The 23,469-nt window shown below is 43.1% G+C and overlaps 1 protein-coding gene and 1 long non-coding RNA gene across 7 annotated transcripts in view; one reads left to right on the top strand and one right to left on the bottom strand.

Annotated features, from left to right (window-relative positions):
• Positions 1-18,406, bottom strand: part of PINX1 (PIN2 (TERF1) interacting telomerase inhibitor 1) — a 60,348-nt gene extending 41,942 nt beyond the window's left edge. Inside the window, exons 1-6 of one of the 4 annotated variants that reach the window (XM_080389174.1) lie at positions 18,245-18,392; positions 13,067-13,176; positions 10,700-10,792; positions 9,925-10,003; positions 6,174-6,266; positions 3,406-3,482 (exon numbers count right to left, since the gene is read on the bottom strand). In XM_080389174.1, the coding sequence (XP_080245300.1) occupies positions 3,406-3,482; positions 6,174-6,266; positions 9,925-10,003; positions 10,700-10,792; positions 13,067-13,176; positions 18,245-18,263 (471 nt within the window). In that variant the 5' untranslated portion in view covers positions 18,264-18,392. Of the gene's footprint in view, positions 1-3,405; positions 3,483-6,173; positions 6,267-9,924; positions 10,004-10,699; positions 10,793-13,066; positions 13,177-17,665; positions 18,152-18,244 lie in introns of those variants that run through there. The other 3 variants (XM_080389173.1, XM_080389176.1, XM_080389175.1) reach the window with 3 other exon arrangements.
• Positions 18,407-18,483: 77 nt separating this feature from the next.
• Positions 18,484-23,469, top strand: part of LOC308064561 — a 28,848-nt gene continuing 23,862 nt past the window's right edge. For 2 of the 3 annotated variants that reach the window (XR_013928443.1, XR_013928444.1), the window contains exon 1: positions 18,484-21,206. This is a non-coding gene — a long non-coding RNA (uncharacterized lncRNA). The remainder of the gene's footprint in view (positions 21,207-23,469) is intronic. The other variant, XR_013928442.1, reaches the window with a different exon arrangement.

The following is a 23,469-nucleotide window of genomic DNA, read 5'->3' as shown; positions in this document are numbered from 1 at the left end:
TTGGTATAACACCAGTTAGAACCAGTGAGACCTAGTATGACAGTGCCAATGAGTATCAGTGTAATACCACTGCCAGGATCTATTGCACGTTAGGCCATTTGTAGAAATAGAAAAGCTCAAAGGCTGTGGTTTCAACAGCTCTTACAAACATGAGAAGCTCCACAACTCGGATGTAAAACCTGGTCATAATGCCATCAATGTCATACATCCTTAAACTTTTCTGTAACTTTCACGATGTCTTTGATGCCTACAGACCTGCAAATGATCACCCAACTGAGTCTGTTTACAGTGTGTTTTGTTATTCCAAAATGTTCCCATCTTCTGCTCCTTAAGTGGTGTCTTTCATCCATCCACTGAATTTTGTCACAGGCTTAAATCAGAAGCTTTAAGGGAGGGAGACAGTCAAAACTCAGCTGGACAAGGTCCTGAGCAACTTGCCATAGCTGACCCTGCTTTGAGCAGGGCAACTGACATAGAGACCTCCAGGTCTCCTCCAATCGCAGTGAACCAGTTCCTGCATCTTTCCATGAAGTCATACCCAAGATGATTCTGATCCTGGACGGAAACAACTAGACACATGGGAAACAGAATTATGCTGAATATCTTTGTCAAATGATCAAGAGTGGAATGACAACTCTATTGCGAGCTGAGGATACACCATTCAGTCCAAATCAAACCTGTACTGGATGCTTCTCAAACTGCACCTCTGAAAAAAAGAGGAGGAATCGAATACCTCGGAAAAAGCCTTAAAGATAGGACTTCAAGCTACTGGATCAATACATAACAGGAACTTCCATATATCATCGCGGTTGCAAGTACAGCTGGGAACCTGCAATCAGATTAATTGCTAGTAGCAGTTCTGACACCTATGTAAGCACGGAAGCTGTCCTCATCTACTTGGAATGGAGACAACAGCACACAACTCTTACTAGCGGCTGCAGGAGCTGCAATTAAGAGGGACTGCAACCTACCACAGCCTGGAGGCATACCTCAGAGCTCAGAGGGACACCAGGACTCTTCCTACATTATCTCTGCATAGGAATAGATATGAACAACTCACTTCCAGGAGAATGACAGCACTTTCCACTCCTGTAGCGCACTCTCTGCCACATCAGGGAAATGCCCAGAGCCTAGGGATTTCAAAACAGAATGCAGACAGGCACAGAGAACAGGACTGCAAGTCCTCACAGGGCAGTACCATTTGTGCCACCTTAAGGACCAGGCTCTGGAACATGATGGAAAGGGATCGTGAGAGTTCATGGGTGCAATGAAATGAAATTGCTCAGAGCTGGAGGGCCTGAGCAATGCATTTTTGTTTTGTGCAAACTCCACGGATCTCTGATCCGTGAAGAAAAGGAGGGGGGCAGGGGCAGGGTAAGCAATTGTGCTGCCTCTGGCTTTCTCTCCCTGTAGCTGCTTAGCAGCAGACGGTAGCCAGAAGATGACAATGCAGCTCCAAATTACATTACCTCCTGCCTGTATTTGCATGCAGAAATCTGGGTGCTTAACAGGGAACAGTCTGTGACTTTTTGCCAGAACCTTGAACCATTAGGTTAGTGTTCAGTGAGGGGAAAAAGGAAATCTGCACAGTGGCCATCAGCCAACCACTGCACTGGTCAAGGGATTGACAAAAGTGTGCACATACTTACAGCCGCTTCATAAACAGCCATAAAGGCACATGATCTGCAGCATCCACCAACAAAAGAACAAATGCTCTGCGAGATGAAGTCCCAGAGGCAGCAACAACACTTTCCAAACTTTAGTTTCAAAAGATGGAGGAGATGCAGAGAAAACAAACCTATTTGAGACAACTCCTGGGTGGGCAAAATCTATTCCCTTAACCATAGCGCTGATGATTTGCATTAAATCCTGGTTTGTCTTGCTTTATGTTGACCTGACAGCAGGGGAGCTAAGTAGTAGATCAAGGGGGCTCCAAGGGTGCGAGCTTACCCACAGCATTTGAGACCTCTAACCGCTCTCCCTGAACTTAAGTCCCCAAATGCTCATTTCAAGACAGTAATAAGCTACAACGGGTTCCATTGTGGCCGATGGCCTACTCCCAAGTCTTACCTTTCAAGCCAAACCTCGTGACTTGTAACAAAGGTTCATACTGTTTTTCACAGTGGCAGACAAGACAGGACAGTTCTTAATTTCAGTTTCTTCTAGCCTCCTGGTTTAATTAGCTGTAACTGTATTTTTGCAGTTTATAGAGAAGAATACTCAGAAAACAGACTTGACATTTTCCTCTTACCAATAAAGCTACCAATAACTTTCAAACCTACAGCAGATTCACTGACATTATAACACCATACGGGATAATGTCAAGATCAAACCCTTCAAACTGTTCAATTCAAGACATGCCACTGAAGTATTCTTTACTTTATAGTAAGAGTTTTTTCCGGGGGAGAATCCCCAGTGGATCGCTATTTGTTTTTCACAAGCTCCCTTATCATATAGCCTAGCATTTACACACCTACAAACCTTGTACTACTTTCACTGCTATCCAGGATCTCTTAGCACCTTCTTCCCTTACCGCTCTCCTCCAGAAGCTCACAGTGGCCTACAGTGAAGTTACAGAACAGTTTTCAAGAGTACTGCCCAACCCAGCAAGCTGTCAAAAACACAGGATATTTCAGAATTGTCGATTTAACTTCAGGCCTTATCTTTCCCTCTAGACAAGAGACTTCAGAGAACTCAGAACCAACAGGGCAATTCTTGCAACATATTCTCTTTTGCTTTTCGAGATGTTATTTTTTTCAAAAAACCCCATTCTGGATACATTAGTCATGTCACAGTGTAAGTCTGTTACTTTATATACTGACGTAGCAGGGGTGTTCTTTGCAAGTGCAAAATGCTAATGAATTGCTAAATAAAATAAATGTTAGGACAAACCTTGATCTCATTACACAAAGTTGGGGAAAAGGTCTTTTCATTAAACATTTATCACCTTTCAAGTCATCTTTGAATTCTTTGTTTGCAGCTGCTCAGCCTTTCTCAATTCTTCTGAAAATAAGGGCAGTTTGTTGAGATTGGTCAGATGCTACTGAATATCATATTTTATTTTGGATATTTATGGATCTTCCAGATCAAGCAAAATTTATCTACTTTGCAAAGTATCTTGCCTAAAAGTGTAAAATTAAAATACTGATGTTTCCTAACTCCAAAGCAGTTACATCACAATAACTCACAAAAATATGTATTAAATTCATGTGTACTTCCTGAAGGTTCAGAGCACAGCCCTCGACCTGCAGCCTTCCCATAGAAACAGGAGTAATTTCACAGGCAGAAGACCCCTTGCTTTTGATGGGCATGCAGTAATCTCATTAGCAGAAAGACATTTAAGTATGGTTTCGTTAAAGGGATGATATGCAAGGTAACAAGAGAAAGGTGAAGCCTCCTGTTTACCTGGGTTTTCATACTCTTCTGTCGCTTCCCAAATATGCAGGACAGATCATCTTCACTGCGCGAAGAGAGATCCTTACCTGAAAGGGGTAAGGAGAGAAAAAAAAGCCCACAACATTCACACCTGGTGATAACAAGTACACTCTGATAACACAAACTGTGACCCATGGAGGTAGAGAAACTGTTTCTGGAGACAAACAAAAACTCAGGAGAATGTTACAGACACTAAATGAAGGTTGAGCATGGTAGGAAATGTGTGTGTGTGTAGGGGGAAAGGCTGGTGAGAAAACAACCACAGCCTGCTGGTGTATGCCCACAGGGAAACATGTAACAGCAGCTTGCTTCCCCTGACTTGATGCTACAATTTGTATAGCAAGATGAGGGAAGGAGCCTGCACTACCCTAAAGGGAAAGAAGAGTTGTAACCTCCTACACATAAGAAAAGTTCAAAGAGAAACTGCACATCTTTGGATTCTCATGAGAAGAATCTGACAAGAGTTAGGGAATTACAGCTCCTCCATACAGTGGGAAAAAAAATAATTAAGACGTCCATCTTTACTCAGTGGGGACTTTTTGTTGATTCACGAAAATTGCTTCCGAAAAGCAAATCCTCCATCTCTGCAATACACTGGATTATTCCAATTTAAAACCATTTCAGGGGTGAAGAAAGATTTCTCTGAATTCAGTAGGACCATTATTCTCATCTGACTGTTGTGTAGCTAGCTGAATATCAGACATGGAGCAGGGAGGGGGAAGCAGAAGGGTGTGACGTGGTATTCTGAGATGCCAGCAAAAGTTTAGCTCATTCCACAGTGCAGAAGTCTTTATGCTGTTGTCCACAGCTCGTCTCAGGAAATTCTTTAAAAACAGTCAGCAAAAATTAAAGAAACAAAATTAGCCCAGATAGGCCAACCTATCAGGAGTCTGCTGTGGCCTTACTCTGATTCCAAAATCACTGATTTCAAAATGAATCTAAGTGCTTGTAATGAACCAAAAAAAAAAAATTTAAAAAGATTACCTATTCCACCTGTTTCTTCTTCTCAGGATCCTTAACTGCCCACAGAGGGTAAGCAGACACATCAGCCTCAAGAAGAAAGTGTTACCCAACTTTCTGGTGTCTCACTGCGCAGCCTCTAGATGTTCTTATCCAAGCAAACCAGACGAGACTGGTGGCTGTTTTCAGCTTTATCTTGGCCAAGGCTTGGAACATAACACAATCCTGCTGCTCCTCCTCTTACCCTACACTTTCCTTCCCTGCCTTCTCCCTGTCCCACCAGACGTATCCCCCACTTTTTTGCATTCTCTAATAGAAAACCAACTTAGCTGACAGTGCAAATCTTTTGCAGCATCACGGTGGAACAGCTACCAGAAAAGCAATTTAAATCACTGTCTTAATCTCGTATTGGTGTGTATTTCACAAATCCAAGCGTGGCTGCTAAGGCTGTGTGTGGTGCCTATGATCCTCCAGCAGCAAGGACAAAACACCAGAAACGGAAGCTGCATTTTCTACTGTTGCTGCTCCCTTCTCCCACTTTTGTGTGAACTTGTCTTGTTTAGTCTAAAAGGAAGCAGGATTGGACTTGAACAACAAGGGCCAAAACATTGGCCTTTCTCAAATAACTTTTCCTCTTTCCCTGAAAAGGACAGTTTCCCTGTTTTAGATCAGAGAGGTACAATCAAATAGGGGCCTACCTTACAGAAACAGTGCAGCCAAACAAATAAGGGATATTGTTAATATGAAAGCCCTGCTGCATATTTTACATGCTCAAAAGACACTTCTTTTTTCTCTATATTTAGCAAAAGTTTAAATCCAAATCAAAATAAATCCTCTTTGCTAGTACCTCAAATGGGCCATGGCCTTTGTACTTGCAAGCCCCGAACCAATTTAATTGTTTAATGTCATAAAGTTGCAGAGTTATGTTAACATGTTCAACTTCATGGCTGAATTATTTAATCAAAAATCTCGAACCCCAATATCAGAATTTGGCCTCCATTCAAACGTCAATTACCTCTGTTTTAGCTGAGGAATTTGCTATCAGAAAACACTACACAGAGCTTTAAGTTTAATAAATTACCCATTAGCAGAAACAGATCCTATCCATACACTGAAACATGTACATAGACACACCATGGGCACATAGTGGTGTGAAAGGGGAACACAATCAACAAAGAAATAGAGCCAGGGACTGAACAACTGGCAAGACCCAAAACTGCTGGATGGCTGAAATAATGTCATCACTCTAAGACAGAAATTACTAAACTCCACAAGTTCTTGATACAGTTTTTGTGCCCACCAGCCCCTGCCCTAATTTATCCAATAAAGTACCTGGTAGATGTAAGAGGGCTTTCGTCCTCCTGCACTGAGGTTTAATCTGATCACTGATCTTATCCACATGATCTCTTAGCAGGGGTTATCAGAGATTGCAGAGTAAAGTGCCGTGCAGATGCCCATGTAACTCTGTTACCACCTTCGCCTCCCGCTCCCATCCCCCACCCACGCACAGATCACTCAAACATTCACTGCTGCTTTATTCAGCTGATGGTTCCTTCAGACAGAAATTGTTTTATTCAACAGTATCAGTCTAAAGTCATCCAAAGTTGTCCAAACTAAAGATGAAGAGCGTATTATAGCTTTAAGTAAGTTGCTGCAGGGGGTATTTCTAAACCAAGATTTTACTTGCCAAATTTAGACCCCAGAAGGCAATAGATCACCTTGACACACATTGTGTTTTCTAATCTTGGCTAGAGCTTATGAAACAGAACTCCTCTTACCTTTTGCAAACTTCATGTAATGGACACGTTTCTTGGAAGATTTGGATTTTTCTTCAAGACTAAATGTCTTCTTCTGATTACTCACCGAGGACTCTAAAAAAAACAACCCCAAAAAAACAACACCCAAACATGACAAACAGGTTCCAACCCTGTTAGAGGCACTCTAACCACCAAATTCAAACAGTATATTTAACTTTCTCTTTCAAAACCAAGTCTCAACAACATATCACAATGTATTATCGAAGGAAGCATGGTAAGTTTTGTCTGAGACATGTTGCTGCTTGATTTTTTTTGCCACATCCCCTTCCCTTCCCATTTCCTATCTAATGTAATTTGAAAAGGCAGATACAGGTACTTCAGGCCAAAGGCAAATTCACTTCTACGGTAAAAAAATAATAGGTTGGGGTTTATTGTGCTGTTTGTCACAAAATATCTCCAGTGCCAGAGTCTGAGAAAGGTGTAAGAAACAGTACAAAATAAAATACTAAACCTGACTGGGTAGAAAGAAAAAGGGAAAAAAATACCACACAGACAGGCTTTCCACTTTTAACACCAAACATAGTGCCTCTATCTGGACATAGTCTGATACATCTGTACAAGGAAATGCAATGGTAGCAGCACTTTTCTGTCCCTGAGGCCAGCTGGAACAAGTCACCACATCTACACTATTTAATTTTCCTAGCTTCCAGAAGAGAGGGTACATTTAAACTGTCCACTAGGAATGGTTTCTGGGGTTGCCTAAGTGCCAAATTCACTCAGGAGTTGTTTGGGAGAACGTTAGCTTGTGCAGGTCAAAACCATGTGAAGTATTAGTCTAACTATTTAACAGTAGAGATACCAAGTTCTTGTGCTGTGGCAGGTTATTTTACTGGTACAGACATACTCTTTGCATCCAGAGAGCCTTTTAATTTACAAGGAATTCTCAGAAGGAGGTAACCTGCTGTTCAGTTAATTACTTTATTAGTTCCGTCCTGAAAAGAAATAGTCACCATAGGATTCTCTGCTTTGAAACTCTAGACAAGGCCAATCTAGTTAGATGTTTTTTCTTCCTCCCAGTGGCAACCAAGATGGGTAGGGAAATCAACCCAAACCATGACAGCCAAGTTGAGTCACCTTTTTCATACAATCCCACCCCTGAAAGCTCTGCAGACCAAGCTTTTCTGACACTGGAATTACAGCACTTCACCACTGGATAAGTAGTGACACCTGATGAGAGTCATTGACCTAAAAATGAAATCTGTAGTCTGCAGCCGGAGAGCTGACTACCAGAAAGCAGCCTGAAATCTACTCTTTCATTACACAGTAAGCCCTAAGGAACAGAGGAAGGACTAGCAAACTCAGTTTTAGACAGAGTTTGCAGTCAGCTTCAAAATCCTTAATAAAAAGGGTCTATGGGGAAAGTAAGCATCAAAACAAAAGTATCCTGACCAAAGATGAGGCACTTAGAGTCTGCTCTCCGATCCACTTGAACAGCCAAGGATTTCCACAGGGCTTCCTCCTGCACTTTATTCTTACAGCAAAAGGGACAGCAGCACCGCCTTGTGCCTTCCAGCAGAAATTTCACTACCAAAACGTGCTGGCACTTGCAATGGGCAGGTGCGTACATGCATGTATCTTCTAGTGACTGGTAAATCCTGACAAACTGAGCAAGCACTGCAGGAATATTAATGTGCTTTTTAAAGCAATTCAGTCATAGCAATAAAGCCATGTGTCATTTCTATAGCAAATCTGATACAGATGAATATTCCAAAGAACATTTCAGACATGTCCAGCATATTGTGGCCTCATTCTACAAACAGGAAAGGGACACAGTCATCATCACTTAGTATCCCAGCAAACAAACTAAGAATCAAAACTCCTCACTAGGTGCAGCTAGAAAAAAAAGAAAAAGAAAGCTAAAACTATGTACATTCAAGGGTATTTGAATGTTGGCATACTAACCACCACAGGGCCCTTCCTTCCCGATCTCTAATTGCAATCCAACCCTGGCAACTACACCACTTACTTAAGAACAATGAACTTTTTCAGCTGACTTTTAATGCAATTTGAAACTGGATGATGGCCAGTAATGTAACATTTGATCCTGTAGCACAGCTGCAGGCAGCATTATCTGGATGAGTTTTGCCAGCTTAAACAACTGCCAAAACCCCAAGTTTCAGAGCAATGCCTTCAGTCTGCAAATCGCCAAACGTGATTCTGACCAGGTATTTTCAAAGTGCACCCAAATTTGTCCTTAGTGATTGAAAACTCTTGTCTCAGCTCCTATAAGGGCCAAGGAAAAATAACTAAGCAAAACAGGGAGAAATACGGTTTGTTCAGGGGCTACTTTGCATCAGTACAGGTGACCCAGGGAATACTGCACAGATTTAGGAACAAGACAGCCTTGCTCAATGAACCTGCCTCTGTGCTGACTCATTGTGTCCTTGGGCAAGTCATTTCAGCTCTCTTCATCAGTTTCCAGGTTTCCCACCAGCTACACCTAACTGATCTTCCCATGGCTCAAGTTGGAACTTGGGTAGGATTTAGTTATAAAGGTAGAAAGGAACTTTTGGAATTTCCCCATGATATGCTATTCTACCTCTTGAGGACTTCAGCTACAGCACCTAGCACTGTGTGGCCTCAGACAATGCTTAGGGCTCCAATGCACAAGCATAACTTACACGGCAATTTAATTATATATTATTTTTTTTAAAGCATTAGGTTCAGAATTTTAATCTGAGTTCTCTAGGATTAGAAACCAAGTTTGATCCTTCTTGCTAACTGATTTTCCTCCTCTTCCTTCTGTCTCTCCTCTCCTAGAAAACCTTCTGTGCTCAGACATTAAGAAAGAATGAATGAATGACCAGTTGCTAAATTCACTAAGCCAGCAATTCTGCCACTAGCAGGACTTGGACAGGCTGATGTGCCCAAACAGGAGCCCTTGGTTTATCAACACTCCACAGAGAGTTGTTTAGATACATGATCAGACTTTAAACTTGACTCTAACTAAAGGAGAGATGATAAACTACTTGATGTGTACAGTTCTTTCTGTAAGCTCACACACACCAGTTTTGCATAACTTCATTTTTACAAACCAAGGTCAAACTGTACAAAGCTTTTCAAAATGAAAAGACTTTATAAATAGCCTTTTTGGGAAAGTTGTGTAGTTTCCCCACTTGTGTGCTCTGCATCAGGGCTCCAAAAATCACATTATGCTACACTCAAAACACAGATGCATAACTCTGAGTCAAAATCTAAGCAGCAGCTCTCTGAGGCCAGGAAAAGTAGGTATTTAAGAAACCACCAGAGCATGGAAACCAGGCGTGACAGTTCATTAGTAAAAGGAAGGGAAGCACATTGCAATGGCGAGTGACTGTGCTGGGAGCATTCATACTGGCTCTGCTTGCATAACAAAGAAACAAGTGCTGCTGTAGTACATCCCAGCAAAAAGTCCTCCATGTTGTGGTCCTGGATAAAATAAACAGGTTCAAAATTTTATGTTTGCCTTCCCCAACAAAAAGCCTTTAATAGAGGCCTGACAGAGTAAAACTGCTCCACTGAGATGTACATATCCAGGTACACAAACTTGAGCATGGTCATAGATGGAAAACATCTCCTTCGGCTCCCACTGATTTTAGAGAATGGGGAGTTGTGAACCTCAGCAAGGAGACTATTAGCAGCCCAAAGGACTGGGCCTCAGCTAGCCTTTTAAGACTAAGAATGGAAACTTTGCTAAGCTTCCAGCATCTGATTGAGCAAAGCATGAACCTACCTGTTTCACCCTGTCTGTGGCAATCATTCAGTTCAGCCAGAAGCTGGTTGAAGTCATCCTGATGAGCAATCCAGTTGTCCTGTAAATATCACCCACATGAATACAAGGCAAAAGTCTTCAGAACAAAAAGGTTTGCTAAAACAGATACTAAGACTCCACATACTCAGTCCTTGTTGGTGGGAGGAACCCTCAGAAGCTCGAGGGGTGGCAGTGCTAACTCCAAAGTGCAGAAATTATAAGGGTTGCATTTGTAAGTCCTTAAACAATACCGAGCTGCTGTTGGCTCTCTGTGTCCCCTGTCTGTGAAAGATGCTTCCAAAAGTAGGCTGGAAATACTAGTGTAACTACTTCCAGCAACAAAGTTAGTTAAGATGTTGATTATGAGACAAGCACCTTTAGGACCATGCTCTGCTCTGCCTATGTACCTGAACTCCATCCAGAAAGGTGACTGTATCAGGAAGAGGAACAGAAGGCATGAAGCTAAGCAGAGCAGAAGACACAGGGAGAAAGCAAGTATTTCAGCAATTTGCTTGGAAGCAAAAAAAATCTCCGAAAAGCATGCTCCTAGAATTCACTGTAACCTTTCCAAGCAGGTACTTGCTCCTAAAACACCCAGCAAAAGAGAATTAAACTCCAGGTCAAGAGTTTCTGCAAAGACATTTGCATAGGTACATGCTGCCGTCAGATGTGACAACAGATTTCACTAGCTTCCCATTACAAAGATAGTGCTTTAGCTGAAATGGGAGTCATTTCCGTACCTGGGTCTATTGCTCACCTCATAGTTGATGGTTGCTCCTAACCCCAGCGTGTTGTTTTTCACCTGAACCTTGATATGTTCTGTATTTCCTTGTTCCTGAGCCCCAAGACCCTAAGGAGGATTTAATGGTAAAAATGTAAGGATTTTACAGCAGTGACTAAGCAATTAGAGCTTTTGTACTGTAAGATAGTTTGCAATGAAATACAGCAAGAAATCACAACTTACTATTTATTTGCTTGCCTGTAGCTGAATTCATTCACAGGCATTAGCACACATGAGATATTAAGTTTTTTTAATTTACTACTTAAGCCTCCAGCGAAGCATTATAAACACTAAAATAGCAACAACATTAAGTAGTTGGGTGATTAATCAGGAAGCCACCTGACATTCCTAGGCAAGTCCAAAGTGTTTATAATTTTAAAACAAGACACTACATAAAAAGAACGTGCCTCTCACCAAAAAAGCCTCCGCCACTGGGAAGGCAGCTGCGTAACAGCTGTAAGACAGATGCCACATAGAACATACAATACAGAGCAAAGGTGGAGGGTGGGGGCAGGGAGAGGATCAGACTGGAGCTAGCAGCACATTAAGAACTTCTTCTATCTCATTCACACTCATAATTTGATGAAGATATTGGAGCAAACAAATGTTGGGTTTGTCTATTCTAAAAACCATAATCATTCAAATCTGGGAAGCAATCTTTAGGCACAGTATTGTCTTTTCTAATTGTATGACTGAGGGGAAAAGACAGACAAAGTATTTGGTTTAAACTTTATTCCTGGTCTCCACCTGCTTTTTTCCCTAATCTGTCACCAGTAATAAAAAACACTAGCCAAGTGTATAGCCATAATAAACATGTATGTGGTGGAGTAGTGGATAGAAGCCCTGTGGATAGGTCCTGGCCATATCTATTATTTGAAGCAATGAGGCATATTTCAAAAAGGCTGTCACTATTACAAATCCAGTAGAGTTTATTTAGTCAGTGGGGTGGAAAATCTACCTTGAAACTTCTGCTAACCAAAAGGTATGAAAACAAGCAGGACACTTGGCTACACATCCTGCCATGACCCAATTCCAATACAACTAATAACAGGACTAGTGTAAGCAGCTTAATTGCACTGCACAGATGGGCTTTGGCCCATTGATTTCATCAAGCTGAAGTTCCATTTGTCTGAGTTTGTAGTGGAATGGACATATAAATCCTTCTTGCACAGCTATAACTGTTGTAAAGGAAGATCTGGTAGCTGAAGTGCAGGGGGTGGGTGACAGACAGAAACCACCACAAGGCCTTCCTTTCACACCCTGACACAAACAGTGTTCAAAACAACAAAGGTGTTCTCTACGGTCAGGGAAGCTGGCTGCCTAAAATACAATCAGGACATTTTAAAACATTTCTTCTACTCTGGTTTACATAACTATTTTAATTTTACACATACAGAACACCTATGCATACAATTTACATAAAAAGCCAGTACTCAAGTTCCATAGTCTTAACAGTCTGGTCTAAAGCCTAGTGAAACCAACGCCGGTTCCCTGACTTCCACAGCCTTTGTACCAGGTACCACTGCTTGTTTGTGAAATGAGAGGCAGTTAGGAGCCAGATTTTTATGTGTTGACTGTAAGACAACTGAGGCAACAGCAGGCTACACAAAGAAATCAAAAAATAGGCTCTTTTGTCTAAGTTTTAATACATTCACAGAATTAAGAACGATGCTAATCTTATTCCTTTCAAAAAAAAAAAAAAAAAGGCTGGGAGCGAACAAGATGGGGTGTGTGTGTGTGCATTTATTTCATTAAACATGCTGACACGCAGGCCAAATCTCAGCTTTGCTGAGACACCTTTGTGGAAGTTAAACTGCTGTTAAGGGGCAGCTGAGAAGTCAGTAGTTGCCTGCACTGACCTAGAGATTACTGTTAGCACCAGAAACCTGTCACCTCACCCCACAGGTACAGGCTGGAGCTGGGAAGGAATACAGCTCATATAACGCTGCATTCAAGGAACAGATCAGAAGTAATCTTTAAAAACAGGTGAAAGACTGAAGCAGGTCCTGGAGTTGCTTTACACAGTACCAAAAGACAGGGAAGAACTGAGGGTATAAAGGCAACTTAAAGCCTTTAACCATCACCTGATTTAATGTGCCAACTCCTACTCTTACTTGGGGATATCACCTTGTCAAAGAAAGGGGAGAAAAACTAGGAAGCAGGAAAGGCACAAGCAAGCAAGTACCTTTGTAATGAACTGTAGAAATCTAACATTGTTCAAATTTTTTGTGCATTTAAGAGAATAAATAAAATAGAATGAACATGTCTGTTTTAAACACTGAGATCAAGAGTCCCCTGGCAGTCTTTCACCCTTCAACTAGACAACTCTCCTTCAGATTATACCTTTCCTTTGGACCAGCCCATCTTTTCCAGCATCTTCTGGCCAAATTTAGATTCATCTTTACTCCAAGCGCTATTTCGTGGATCCACAGACCACTTCTGCCTTCTTCGGGCTAGAGCAGGAAGGAAAAATCCAGACAGACTCTATTGACATTTGTACAGCCTTTAATGAATTCAAAAAAAGCTCTTCATTGCAAAAAAACCCAGAACTTATGCCAGACTAAACACATAAGGTTTAATTTTACTAAACCTTATAATGCAAAAAGGCAGCTAGTGGAAATATTAATTATTAATGTGAAGAATGCCAAAGTAAAATTGTTATGGAAGTTGTCATCCCTAAGGATGGGCTGCAATTCAGGGAAGGCTATTAAGGATTACCATTTAAGTGTACAGGCTTAAATTCCATATTTATTCCAACTTTTTTTTATATCTGGCTTCAACATGAATCTATAGGGGATGAGACTACAGTGCTGGCTTTCCCAGTTCCGGATAATACCCACTAGCCAGTCTTCCTTTTAACCAGAACACCGAAGTTTAATATTTGCCTTCATAACAAATGCCAAATAAAAAAATCAAATATAAGTGACCAGAGAAATTGAACTACAAAACACAAACCAGTGGGGTTTCAACTTTTGGATTTGCCACAAAATTGTTTATTGGGAAACTGAAAAGTCACCGGAAGGTATTGCAGGTGTTAAAAGAGATCCAAACGAGAATCAAGGCCCCTTTGTCCTATGCAGACTATTAAAAAAACTACAGTCCCCCAGGCCCACATGCGCGTGCTTGCCTTTACCATCAGGAACAGCTTCATTGAAATCAAGGAAGAAAAGCTAGCACAGTTAACCAGCTACTTTAAGTATGCACCTAAACATACTCAGGAAGACAACCTAAATAAACAAGACAAAGAATGGGAGACAGGAAGATTACGAACTTCATTAAACAAGATGGGAAACGGCGGATCAAAAATGACCGATTAACCCAAGGCCATTCAAACTCAGTGAGAAGCCAAGTCCACTGAGGAGCTTTCAACATAATCAGGAAGTCATTTTTCCCCAAAATGCAACACTTAGGATTTCGGCCAGAAGGACAGAACACTACAGGGATGTTTGATTCATTTTTTGCCTAGTTTTGTTTCATTCTTGAAGAACTAATACTGTCAGAATGCATGATGGTGGTTATTGTTAACATACTTCCGAAGCTTTAAAGCTCAAAATAGGTGCTGTGTGGCAGCCCCGTAAAAAGTGACAGTCTGACAAAGAATTTTATAAAACCCCAAACAGTCCATAAAAAAAGATTTTCCAGTAAGATTAAATAACTGAGTGCTCTGAGAGGAATCGACACAGCTGTCACTTGGTTCACTTCTCTACAGGAAAACAACTTACTTCCAACAGGCAGCCTTCAGCATAGATGCTTGTAGAAGCATCTACAACCAGCCCTGCCTATACTGCTAACAAAAGGTGGTAAAGCGCCGCTGTGGACTGTGATTTTAAAAGCCCAAGCAAATTAGGGTTCCCTGCTGCCCCACTGAGAAAAAAAAACTCTGGCTCCCTTAGGGATGTGGCTTACTTCCCTCATTTAGTGTGGTGTTTCAAACATCAAGCTAGGAATCTGGAATAATTAGCATGCTTTGGCATCTTCCCCCACCCAAGACGAAACTGATATTTAAGGACCCAGGTTTCCAGTGGTTTGTGGGGGGAGGGGGTGTGATTTAAAAAGTTAGCAAGCTGACAGAAAAAGCTAAGTCCTATAAAAACAGGGAACACCTTGGCTGTTGCTTTTGTCCGTAACTGATGGTGATACAAACGCAGACACCAAAAAGAAGCAATTTAACAGAGGTTATGACGCTTAGTCAAGCAGCAGCCCTCCTTTTCAATCATATTTCTTACTTTGTCCCTTTGTTTAAGATCTCTCGATTAACATCAACTTACCCTCACTCAGTCACCAAAAACTGTTCATTATAACATTTTATGTTTGCCCATATTCTCTTATGCTCTCTGTAACTAGTTCCCCAGGTGGTGACTTTGCAAATCCCAAGAAATTAAATTCAAAGCAATTCTTACAGTTGTAAAGCCACTGTATGTATCTAAGGATTTGTCTATACAGGAGAGGTAATCCACGTCAACTGTATGTGTGAATTTAAATTAACTTCCAAATTAAGTTGTTTGATGTAGTTCAACTAATCCACTTTACAAGTTAATTTCTACTATTTCTCCTGAATGTCTCTCTGTAGAGAAGCCCTAAGATGTTTTACTCCCAGGAGGGCACTGGCAACAAAACAAAAGGGCACCTAATACAGAGATTTCTCAAGCCTGACCATTTAAGAGACCTACCCTTTTCCAGCACTTTCAATCCAAGTATTTCAAACCTCTTTACCTACCACTATGGCATTAATCCTCACGTTTCTGCCATGTTAGCACACTCTTATTTTAAAACACAGTAAGGCAGATGCAGGAAAATAAAGAAACTTGCTTACATCTTCAGAGAAGTATTTAAGAAAGCCAGGAACAACTTCATGTCACATACAGCAACTGTAAAATCATCTCCCCTCTCCAAACAAACAACAAAAAAAGACTGTTTAGTCAACAATGTATCAGAAATGTTTGTTCACCAATGCCTTAAGAGTGAGAAAGGAAACAACATACGATTCTCCAGCTAAAAAATTCAGCTCAGAAGTTAACGCCAATCTTCTGAGCTGCTCATAAAATGATGCTAGAGATAGTCATGCAACTCTGGGCAAGCAGCACCATCCAGTGGAGAAAAGCGTCATTTCTTTAGATATTTCACTCAGCTACTCTAGGGTTTGAAAAACATCAATTACTAAACCCTTTCACCAAGACTAATTCTATGTCTGGAGCATGTATTTAACCATCATTTTCTGAAAGTTCCCTATCAGTTCCCACCCAAACCCCTGCTGTGTGCCCACATACGGTGATAATAATAAACACGTTAAATTTCTCCAATAAATGGGAAAACATATACTGCCCACAGAATGGATCTTATTTTTAAACAAACTATTAGGCTCATCATTAACAGACACTTCCCCCCCCCCCCCCCCCCCCGATAAGCACCAATAAGGCAGACAGGTAATTACAGTTTATTAAAGTTTAAAAAGGTTAAAAATAAGTGAAAAATAAAAGCTAACTCTTTTGGCTATTTCTGCAATTGATACATTTTAAAAATTCAAACTACAGAAGCACAGAACGATCCAAGTTTTTCTCTGTACGGTTCACAGCATCACAAAAGTCGGAAGGACCTCTCAAGACCATCTGCTTCAACTCCCTGCTCAAGCAGGCTGTCAAGTCTGCGTCTAGTCTGCTTCTGAATATCTCCACATACTTATACCCCACAGCCTCCCTGAACAACTTGCTCCAGTGTTTGGCCATCCTCACAGTGAAAAGGTGACTGAATTTCTTGTGCTTCAGTCTGCACTCGCCACTTCTTGCCCTGTCACCGAGTACTGCTGAGCAGTCACTTTAAGTCCCTAAAATGCATGTGCTTTCACAGCTGTAGTAACACCAGTTAAACCCCTCCCAACTCTTTCTAGGATGAATATTCATTAGAGCATCAGAACTTGATCCGGAACTGCAAACAAAAGTACTTGTGTAACATGGCTTCACAATTCTAACTGCAGATGACGGCGATGAACAAAGGCATGCAACTCTGCAGAAGTGGCTCTCAGCAACTAGACTGTTTTGAAGGCATTTGATTTTAGAATTCACTACATACAGAAGCTATATTAACACACTGCCCAGAGAAATGACACATGCCCCATCCCTGGGAACATTCAAGGAGAGGCTGGAGGGGGCTCTGAGCAACCTGATCCAGTTGAAGATGTCCCTGCCTGTGGCAGGGGGGTTGGACTAGATGGCCTTTAAAGGTCCCTTCCCACGCAAACCATTCGATGATTACTGATATGTGTAGTGTCCAATTAAAATACTTAACAAATTCTGAAAAAAGGGGGACCAACAAAGTTTACATCTAAAATACTTAGAAAATGACATTTGTAAATGCAATTTTATTTTCCTCAATTCCCACCTGTATTTTCCACTGGAAATCATATTTTAATTATTCATTAAACTCAAGTCCATCTTTCCTGTAGTCAAGCAAACAAATTAATTAGACCTTGTGCTCTCATGTTAAGGGTGACCCGACACCACCAGTAAACTTACTAAAACTACCAAAGGATATTAACAATACTCAGAAGTATATTAGTCTTGTTATATAAAACCATACAGTTGAAAAGTTTAGTCTTTCTACTCATATACAGTTTTACACATACTAGAAAAGGCTACTTTACAGGAATGCATCTTTAACTTGGAAGAGAAGGCCCCACTTTGGCCAGCCCTGAGTGTTCTGTTTTCTCAGAGCTTTACCTGAGAAAGAGTTTCTCTTTCTCTATTCATCCAATGCTTTATTCAATTCTTTTATGTATGGGGAGCCCAAGCCTCCAGTCATCTCAGAGGCAGGAGTGAAGCTCTCTTTGATTCCAGTATCAGGAAAAGATTAAACAAAATTACAGGGCTGCATATAATAAGATCTTCAAAAATTATTTACTGAGCAACACATTTACACAAAGGGCGTAAGACAACCACGTAGCCTTACCCTGAGTTCTCCCCAGCAGTTCAGCGGATTTACTTGCCTTTTCTGAAGCACCTGCCCAAAGACCCTCACGTCCCATCCTCAGTTTCCCCCCCTCCAGAATTCAGCTGTTCTCCAAAGGTCCCTGTACACACAGGAGGGCGCGCGAAGCCCAAACGCTAACCCTGGGTGCGACCAAAAGACCAACACCCGCACCCACGCGAGCCCAGCCTGCCTGACACACAGCCCCGGCCCCCCGGCCCAGCCCCGGTCCCAAGGTTTCAGGGCACCTGTCCTCTAACACCCCGCCGCACAGACGGCGCCGAAAGGCAACACCGGCCCTAAAGGGGCTGACAGACACCCCTGCAGCGTCCGCCCCAGGCAGGGAAGCGACGAAGCCTCGGAAACGCGTCCCCCAGGCAGCGCGGGGCCCGCCCGCGCCCGCCCCGCCGCCCTCGGGAAGAACAACGAGGGCGGTGGGGAGGGCCTGAGGGAGCACCCAGCCCACCCCCCAGAATAACGGCTGTTCCCCGGACCCCGCTCTCCGGGGCATGGCCCCGAACCCCCCTGGCCCGGCTCCTCCCCACGGGGTACAGCACTCACGCTCCGCCAGCATCGCCATCTTGAGGGCCTCCCACCCTCCGCGGCGCCTAGCGAAGAGCCACGGCCGCGCCCCTACCGCGAGGGGCCTTTTGTGAACTTGGGCGCAGAAAAAGGTGTCGAAGGAATTGCCTGATCAAAAAGTCTGGAAGCAGGCGAGCGCAGCGGGCACCCAAGTGGAAACAGAGGGTGTAAACCTGTAAAAATTCTACCTAAAGCTGCCAAAGGACGTGTCGGGCGGTGTATCGGCCGTTCCCGCGCGGTTCCCGGAGGATATCCGACGGGCACTTCGGCCAGCAGCCGACCAGCGCAGGCGCCGCTGCCTCCTCAGGGAAGGCGCCTGCTCCCGGGTGGCCTCTCCCGGGGTTTCGGGGCTGCCCCGGAGCTATTAAAGCCGCTAAAGCCGCTCCTAAACCCGCTGTGAGGGGGTAGCAGGGCTCACAGGCGGAGCCCGCCCTGAGGCGCAGGGGAATGGGGCGGTCAGTGCTCGCTGTGGCCTCGGGGGTGGGGGGCTAAAAATAACGGGGCACAGGCAGCCTGAATCCTCGCTGGGGTAAGCAATGAACGTCCCTGCATTTCCCTAATTCTGTTCCTGGCGTGGGATGGAAGAGTGTTGGGCGTTGGGGGACCTCAGGCGCCTTGTGGGCCTCTGCCTGCCCTCTTAAAATAAAGCTGAACTTGTCATTGGCATGCTCCAGGGCAGCTCTTGGTGTATAACTGCACAACAATGTCCAACAGCAGCAACTTGTACCTTCCTCGGGCATGTTGCATCTTTATTTGCCTTTTCAAGATTTTTTAAAGATTATGTGATGAACCCAGATCTTCCTATAATATCAGCTCAATGCTTCCTGTCTTACCTTAGATGTGGAAAAAAAGAGAGTCTTTTCAATTCTGCCACAAATTTTATGTATTTGAAGACTGAACACAATCCCTCCTTCATATTCACTTGCTGAATCAAACCAGCACTATTTAGTAGTTGTGTTCCAGCTCGTGTTTGAAAAGAACCCTTGGTCATTCATGTTTTCTGGGTTTATTAGCCACTCTTAAGTTGTTGTATTTGAAGTATAGCACCCAAAACACGACAAGTGATGCTGCTGAGTTCTTCAGAGTGCATAACTGGAGTTGTAGGCTGCTTCCTCTCTTCTCTCTGGCTATATTTGGTATCTGAGTGCAATATTTTGTTCTCTAACCTCCATATCCCCTTCAGAGAAGTGCCACATAGGGGTTGGTGTTTGTGGACTGTTACTCCTGTCTTTTGCCCTTACTGAATCGGTACTTCTGCCTTTCCATTTTTTTGTATTATTCTGAATTGCAGACCTTTGTTGTCTGCTGTCTCTCTCCCAGTTGGAATCACCTGCAAGTGTCATGAGCGTACTCTGCACCTTCAGTCGGGTTAATGGGAGTATTGACTCCTACCAGGATTGGAGCACGTTGTCCACCACTCACTCTTCATCCATCCTTCCATTTGGATGGCAACTGGATTACAGCTCCCCCGTCCAGCTTTTCAAACTGCTTTGCTTTTTGATTTAGATTACATTTCCCTATTTGCTTATGAGAACACTGTGCAAGACAGTTTCTAAAGACTTTGTAGACAGAGAAAACAGAAATGATAACCGTGTCTTCTTCCTCCATAAGACCCATTCTGTCAGTTAGCAAAGCTGGAGTGATACGATGGAGCTTGGTCTTGGCAAGTCTATAAACATACAAATAGCTTGTGATTGGGTTGTGTTTTTTTTTTTAAATAGTTTCTATTCAGTTCCTATTGAACTGGTTGCTCTGACTGCCCACTTCCTCCTTTGAAGAAGGTTATCAAGCTGCTCCTTTTGTAGTCTTCTAAGCTCACATACAGCCATTGGAAATTGTCACAGTGTATGTTCTCACCAGAGTTTTTTTACCAGTTCTCTGTGTACTTTCAGGTGACATTCATCAGGCTTAACTGACATGAAAACAGATATATGCTTCCCAGTCCCTCACTACTTGGGAGAGTGATCTTTTCCCTTTGCCTCCCTCTTTAATTGTGTTAGCCACTTGATTGCATCAAGTCCTTTGAGTGAAGACTGAAAGGATGAATCATGCCCTGCTCCCTCTGCTGTGTAGTGCATCAGCCTTGCCTTTGGTCTTGCTTTTATGCCTGCTGTGCTATATAAAGCTTTGCAACTTCAGGTTTTACCCCATTCAATGCCTTGACTTTGTTTATTCTCTCTTACGCTCATACTGTATGTCTGTATGCGCTCTGCATAAGGTGGCCTTACATTTATATCTTGTGTCCTGGCTTGCAGCTCGGTGTTATGCACTACTTAGAGTCAGGTTAAGGAATTACTCTCTTTAATTCATAAACCACACTTCTGAGAGACTGCCTGGTAATTCTGTGAGCTTACTGAAGTCTACCTGAAATCTGTCAATATTTTTTGGCTCCTCTCCTTCTTTAGGAAGAGGGACCATCATTTGAACCTGGAAATAACCAGGTATGTGGAAGATATCAGTCTTTCACTTAACGTTTTCCTGCTGGAGGAAATCCCTGGAGATCAGAATCAACCCTAGAAGAGCCTTCTTCCTGTTTTATTTTTTCCTGTTCTCACAAAATTCTTACACAGCAGAGACCTGCTTGGACGGTCTAGAACAGGGCCCACCTCACCTCTCTTAACTACATATAAAGCAGGCCTGTAACCTGAATTCCTGGTTCCATCTTTCCTCTGACCCAGAGGGAGTTTAGATACCCAGCTGATTATGTGGATAGCTCTAGTTGAATCCCATCAGCCCTGCTCTCTTCCTAAGGGAAGACAGGCCGGATGAGCTCTCATGCAACCCCCAGCTCTGTGACTCTGTTAGTTCTCAATCTGACACCTCGTCTGCTTTCCAGTGCTTGCAGGTCACCCACCCACCAGGATCCTCCTCCCCTTTCATCACCACCCAGGGATTCTCAGCAGTGGCCCGTCTTTGCTGTCATTTGGATCTGAAATACAAGGTGATGTGTCCTCCCCTCCATCATCCTTCTACCTGTGTCTCCCGCACAAAGTACTCTTCCTGGCAGTAATAGCCATTTCTGTGAATTATCCCCTCTGAGGCCTCTAGTACGTCAACTAGACTGTACTGTCATCCGTGCATTAAGTGTTGGAATGGTCACTTACTTGTGTGAGCCGTTTCACACCAGCCAAATTCTGCTTCCATGTTTGATTCTGGAGAGGTGTTAAGCCTTCTAGTTGGGAACTGAGTGTAGTATTTGGTCGCTCCAATAGGTAGCAGCATTACACGCATTTGAATCAGCTTTGGGGTGCTATAAAGACATCACTGAAGGTGGAAGATTGGAAGTAATTTCTGTTAAAGGATGCCTTGAGGTTGAGATTTGTTTCTTGTTTGGTTATGAAACTTAATATTTGACTGCATCAGAGCACTTCTGCTTCCAAAGTTGTCTTACTCCCCTGCTTGCAAAGAATCAGAGTTCAAAATACAAACAAGATGATACCTGCTTTAGTTATTGCCGACTGTGTTTGCTTAACTGGAGGTCAAGGTCCAAATTATTCCACACAGATGTAGACACAGTTCTTCCAGATCAGTAGTTTAAGGTGCTGATCCTAAAAACATGTAAGTACATTAATGTGCACAAGGGCAGTGAAATTAGGCAATATGCACAAAAGGGGAAGGTTCCATCCAGGGGCAATTACTGATTTTCACGATTACATACCTGAGTAAATGCTGGTGTCACAGGAAAAAAGCCCAGATGCATGCATATATATGTATGTTTGTATATATATTTTCCTCCAAGAGAAAGAACAGCTGATATGGGTGATTATAGCCCTCTAAGAAGATACCCTGGAATCCTATTTCCAGTGAACTTGAAGTGGTTGAAATGTAGCTCTTATTTGAAAAGTAAAGCAATAAAGATGCCTGGTGGGCATTATGTTCAGAGTTCTCCAGTGATTCCTCCCAAGGGTCTTACTTGAAAAGAGGTGTTTCCTGACAGCCAGCACTGCAAAGATCATTCAGGGCTCGGAGATCTGAGCAGGGCATCTTCCTCCTGGCACATTGTTATCAATTGCACAGTGGCTGCAGCCTGCACTGTGCTGTCATTGTCAGCTCCAGAGTCCCCACAGGCTTTGGGGAATTCTTTTGATGCCACTCGCAGGTTGAAGTGTCTAGGTCTTAGGGAGAGATCCAGCTGGGATGAACAGAGCCAACAATACAGAGATATTGAAATGGCAGATAAATGAAGGAGGGTGGCGAGCGCATCTGAGCCTGATTACCCACCTTTCTGGCCCCATTCCACTCAGAGGAGACCCATGGAAGGGAGGAGGGAGTTATGTTTCCCAGCTAACGAGCAGCTGCTGTGGCCCACAAAAGGGCAGCCCTGAGTACCGACGGTCTACGCCAGCCTCTTGCTACCTGAGGACGCTGGGGTGAACATGTTATAACCCTCTTGGAGCTGATGGGGAGACAGGCACTCGCAGGTGGGGTTTAGGTACCCTGACCCTAGATGCCAGCAAGAGATGCCTAGATCTTAATGTATCACCCCGAGTAACAATGCATAAGAAACAGCGTCAGTGAAAACACCCATTTTTCTCTCTCTATGCCCCATTCAAATGCCCCATTGACAAGGGTGATGTGAGGAGGGAGAAGAGAGGCGACCAGGAAGAGACAAGTCAGGAAAAAAGTAGAAAAGCAACTAAAGAAATAGGATGTGAGTCCTGGCTGTGCAACAGGTCATTTGTGAGGCAAATCAGCCTCTCTTATGTGATAAATGGCCCGAGGCCAGATTAGAAATGCTTATTGAGCAAGTCCTGGGAGAGGTGTGATGGAAGCACTAGGGACAAGGACTGCCTGGAGACCTTAAAATGAAAAGACGGGTTTGATTCAGGACGATGATTCAAGAGAACACGTGGATTAGATGTGAGCTCTGGTATAAAGCTGTATTAGCTGAGCAGAGAAGCCGCCCATCAAGTGTCAAGCAGGGAGCAAGAGATTAACAACGTCTGACCTGTGGAGCAAAAGATGTCACAACGAGTGCCTGCAGCCAGGAGATGAGGGGTTCAAAGAACAGCTACTGGGGCAGGCGAGGAGCAGAAAGAGGCCGAAGGCAAGGTGGTTGATGTTCCTAGAAATGCTGCCATCGAAGACCTGGGCAGCAGTGTGCAGTGCCTGGCAGGGAACGCTGGAGGGAGATGGGCAAAAGAGGCAGCAGACAGAAATCCAGATAATTTTCCTTCTATCCCACAAGTACAGTACATTTTCAT

Source organism: Falco punctatus, assembly GCF_963210335.1.
Source record: "Falco punctatus genome assembly, chromosome: 5".
NCBI lineage: Eukaryota > Metazoa > Chordata > Aves > Falconiformes > Falconidae > Falco > Falco punctatus.
This window is presented reverse-complemented; position numbering and strand designations above follow the sequence as displayed.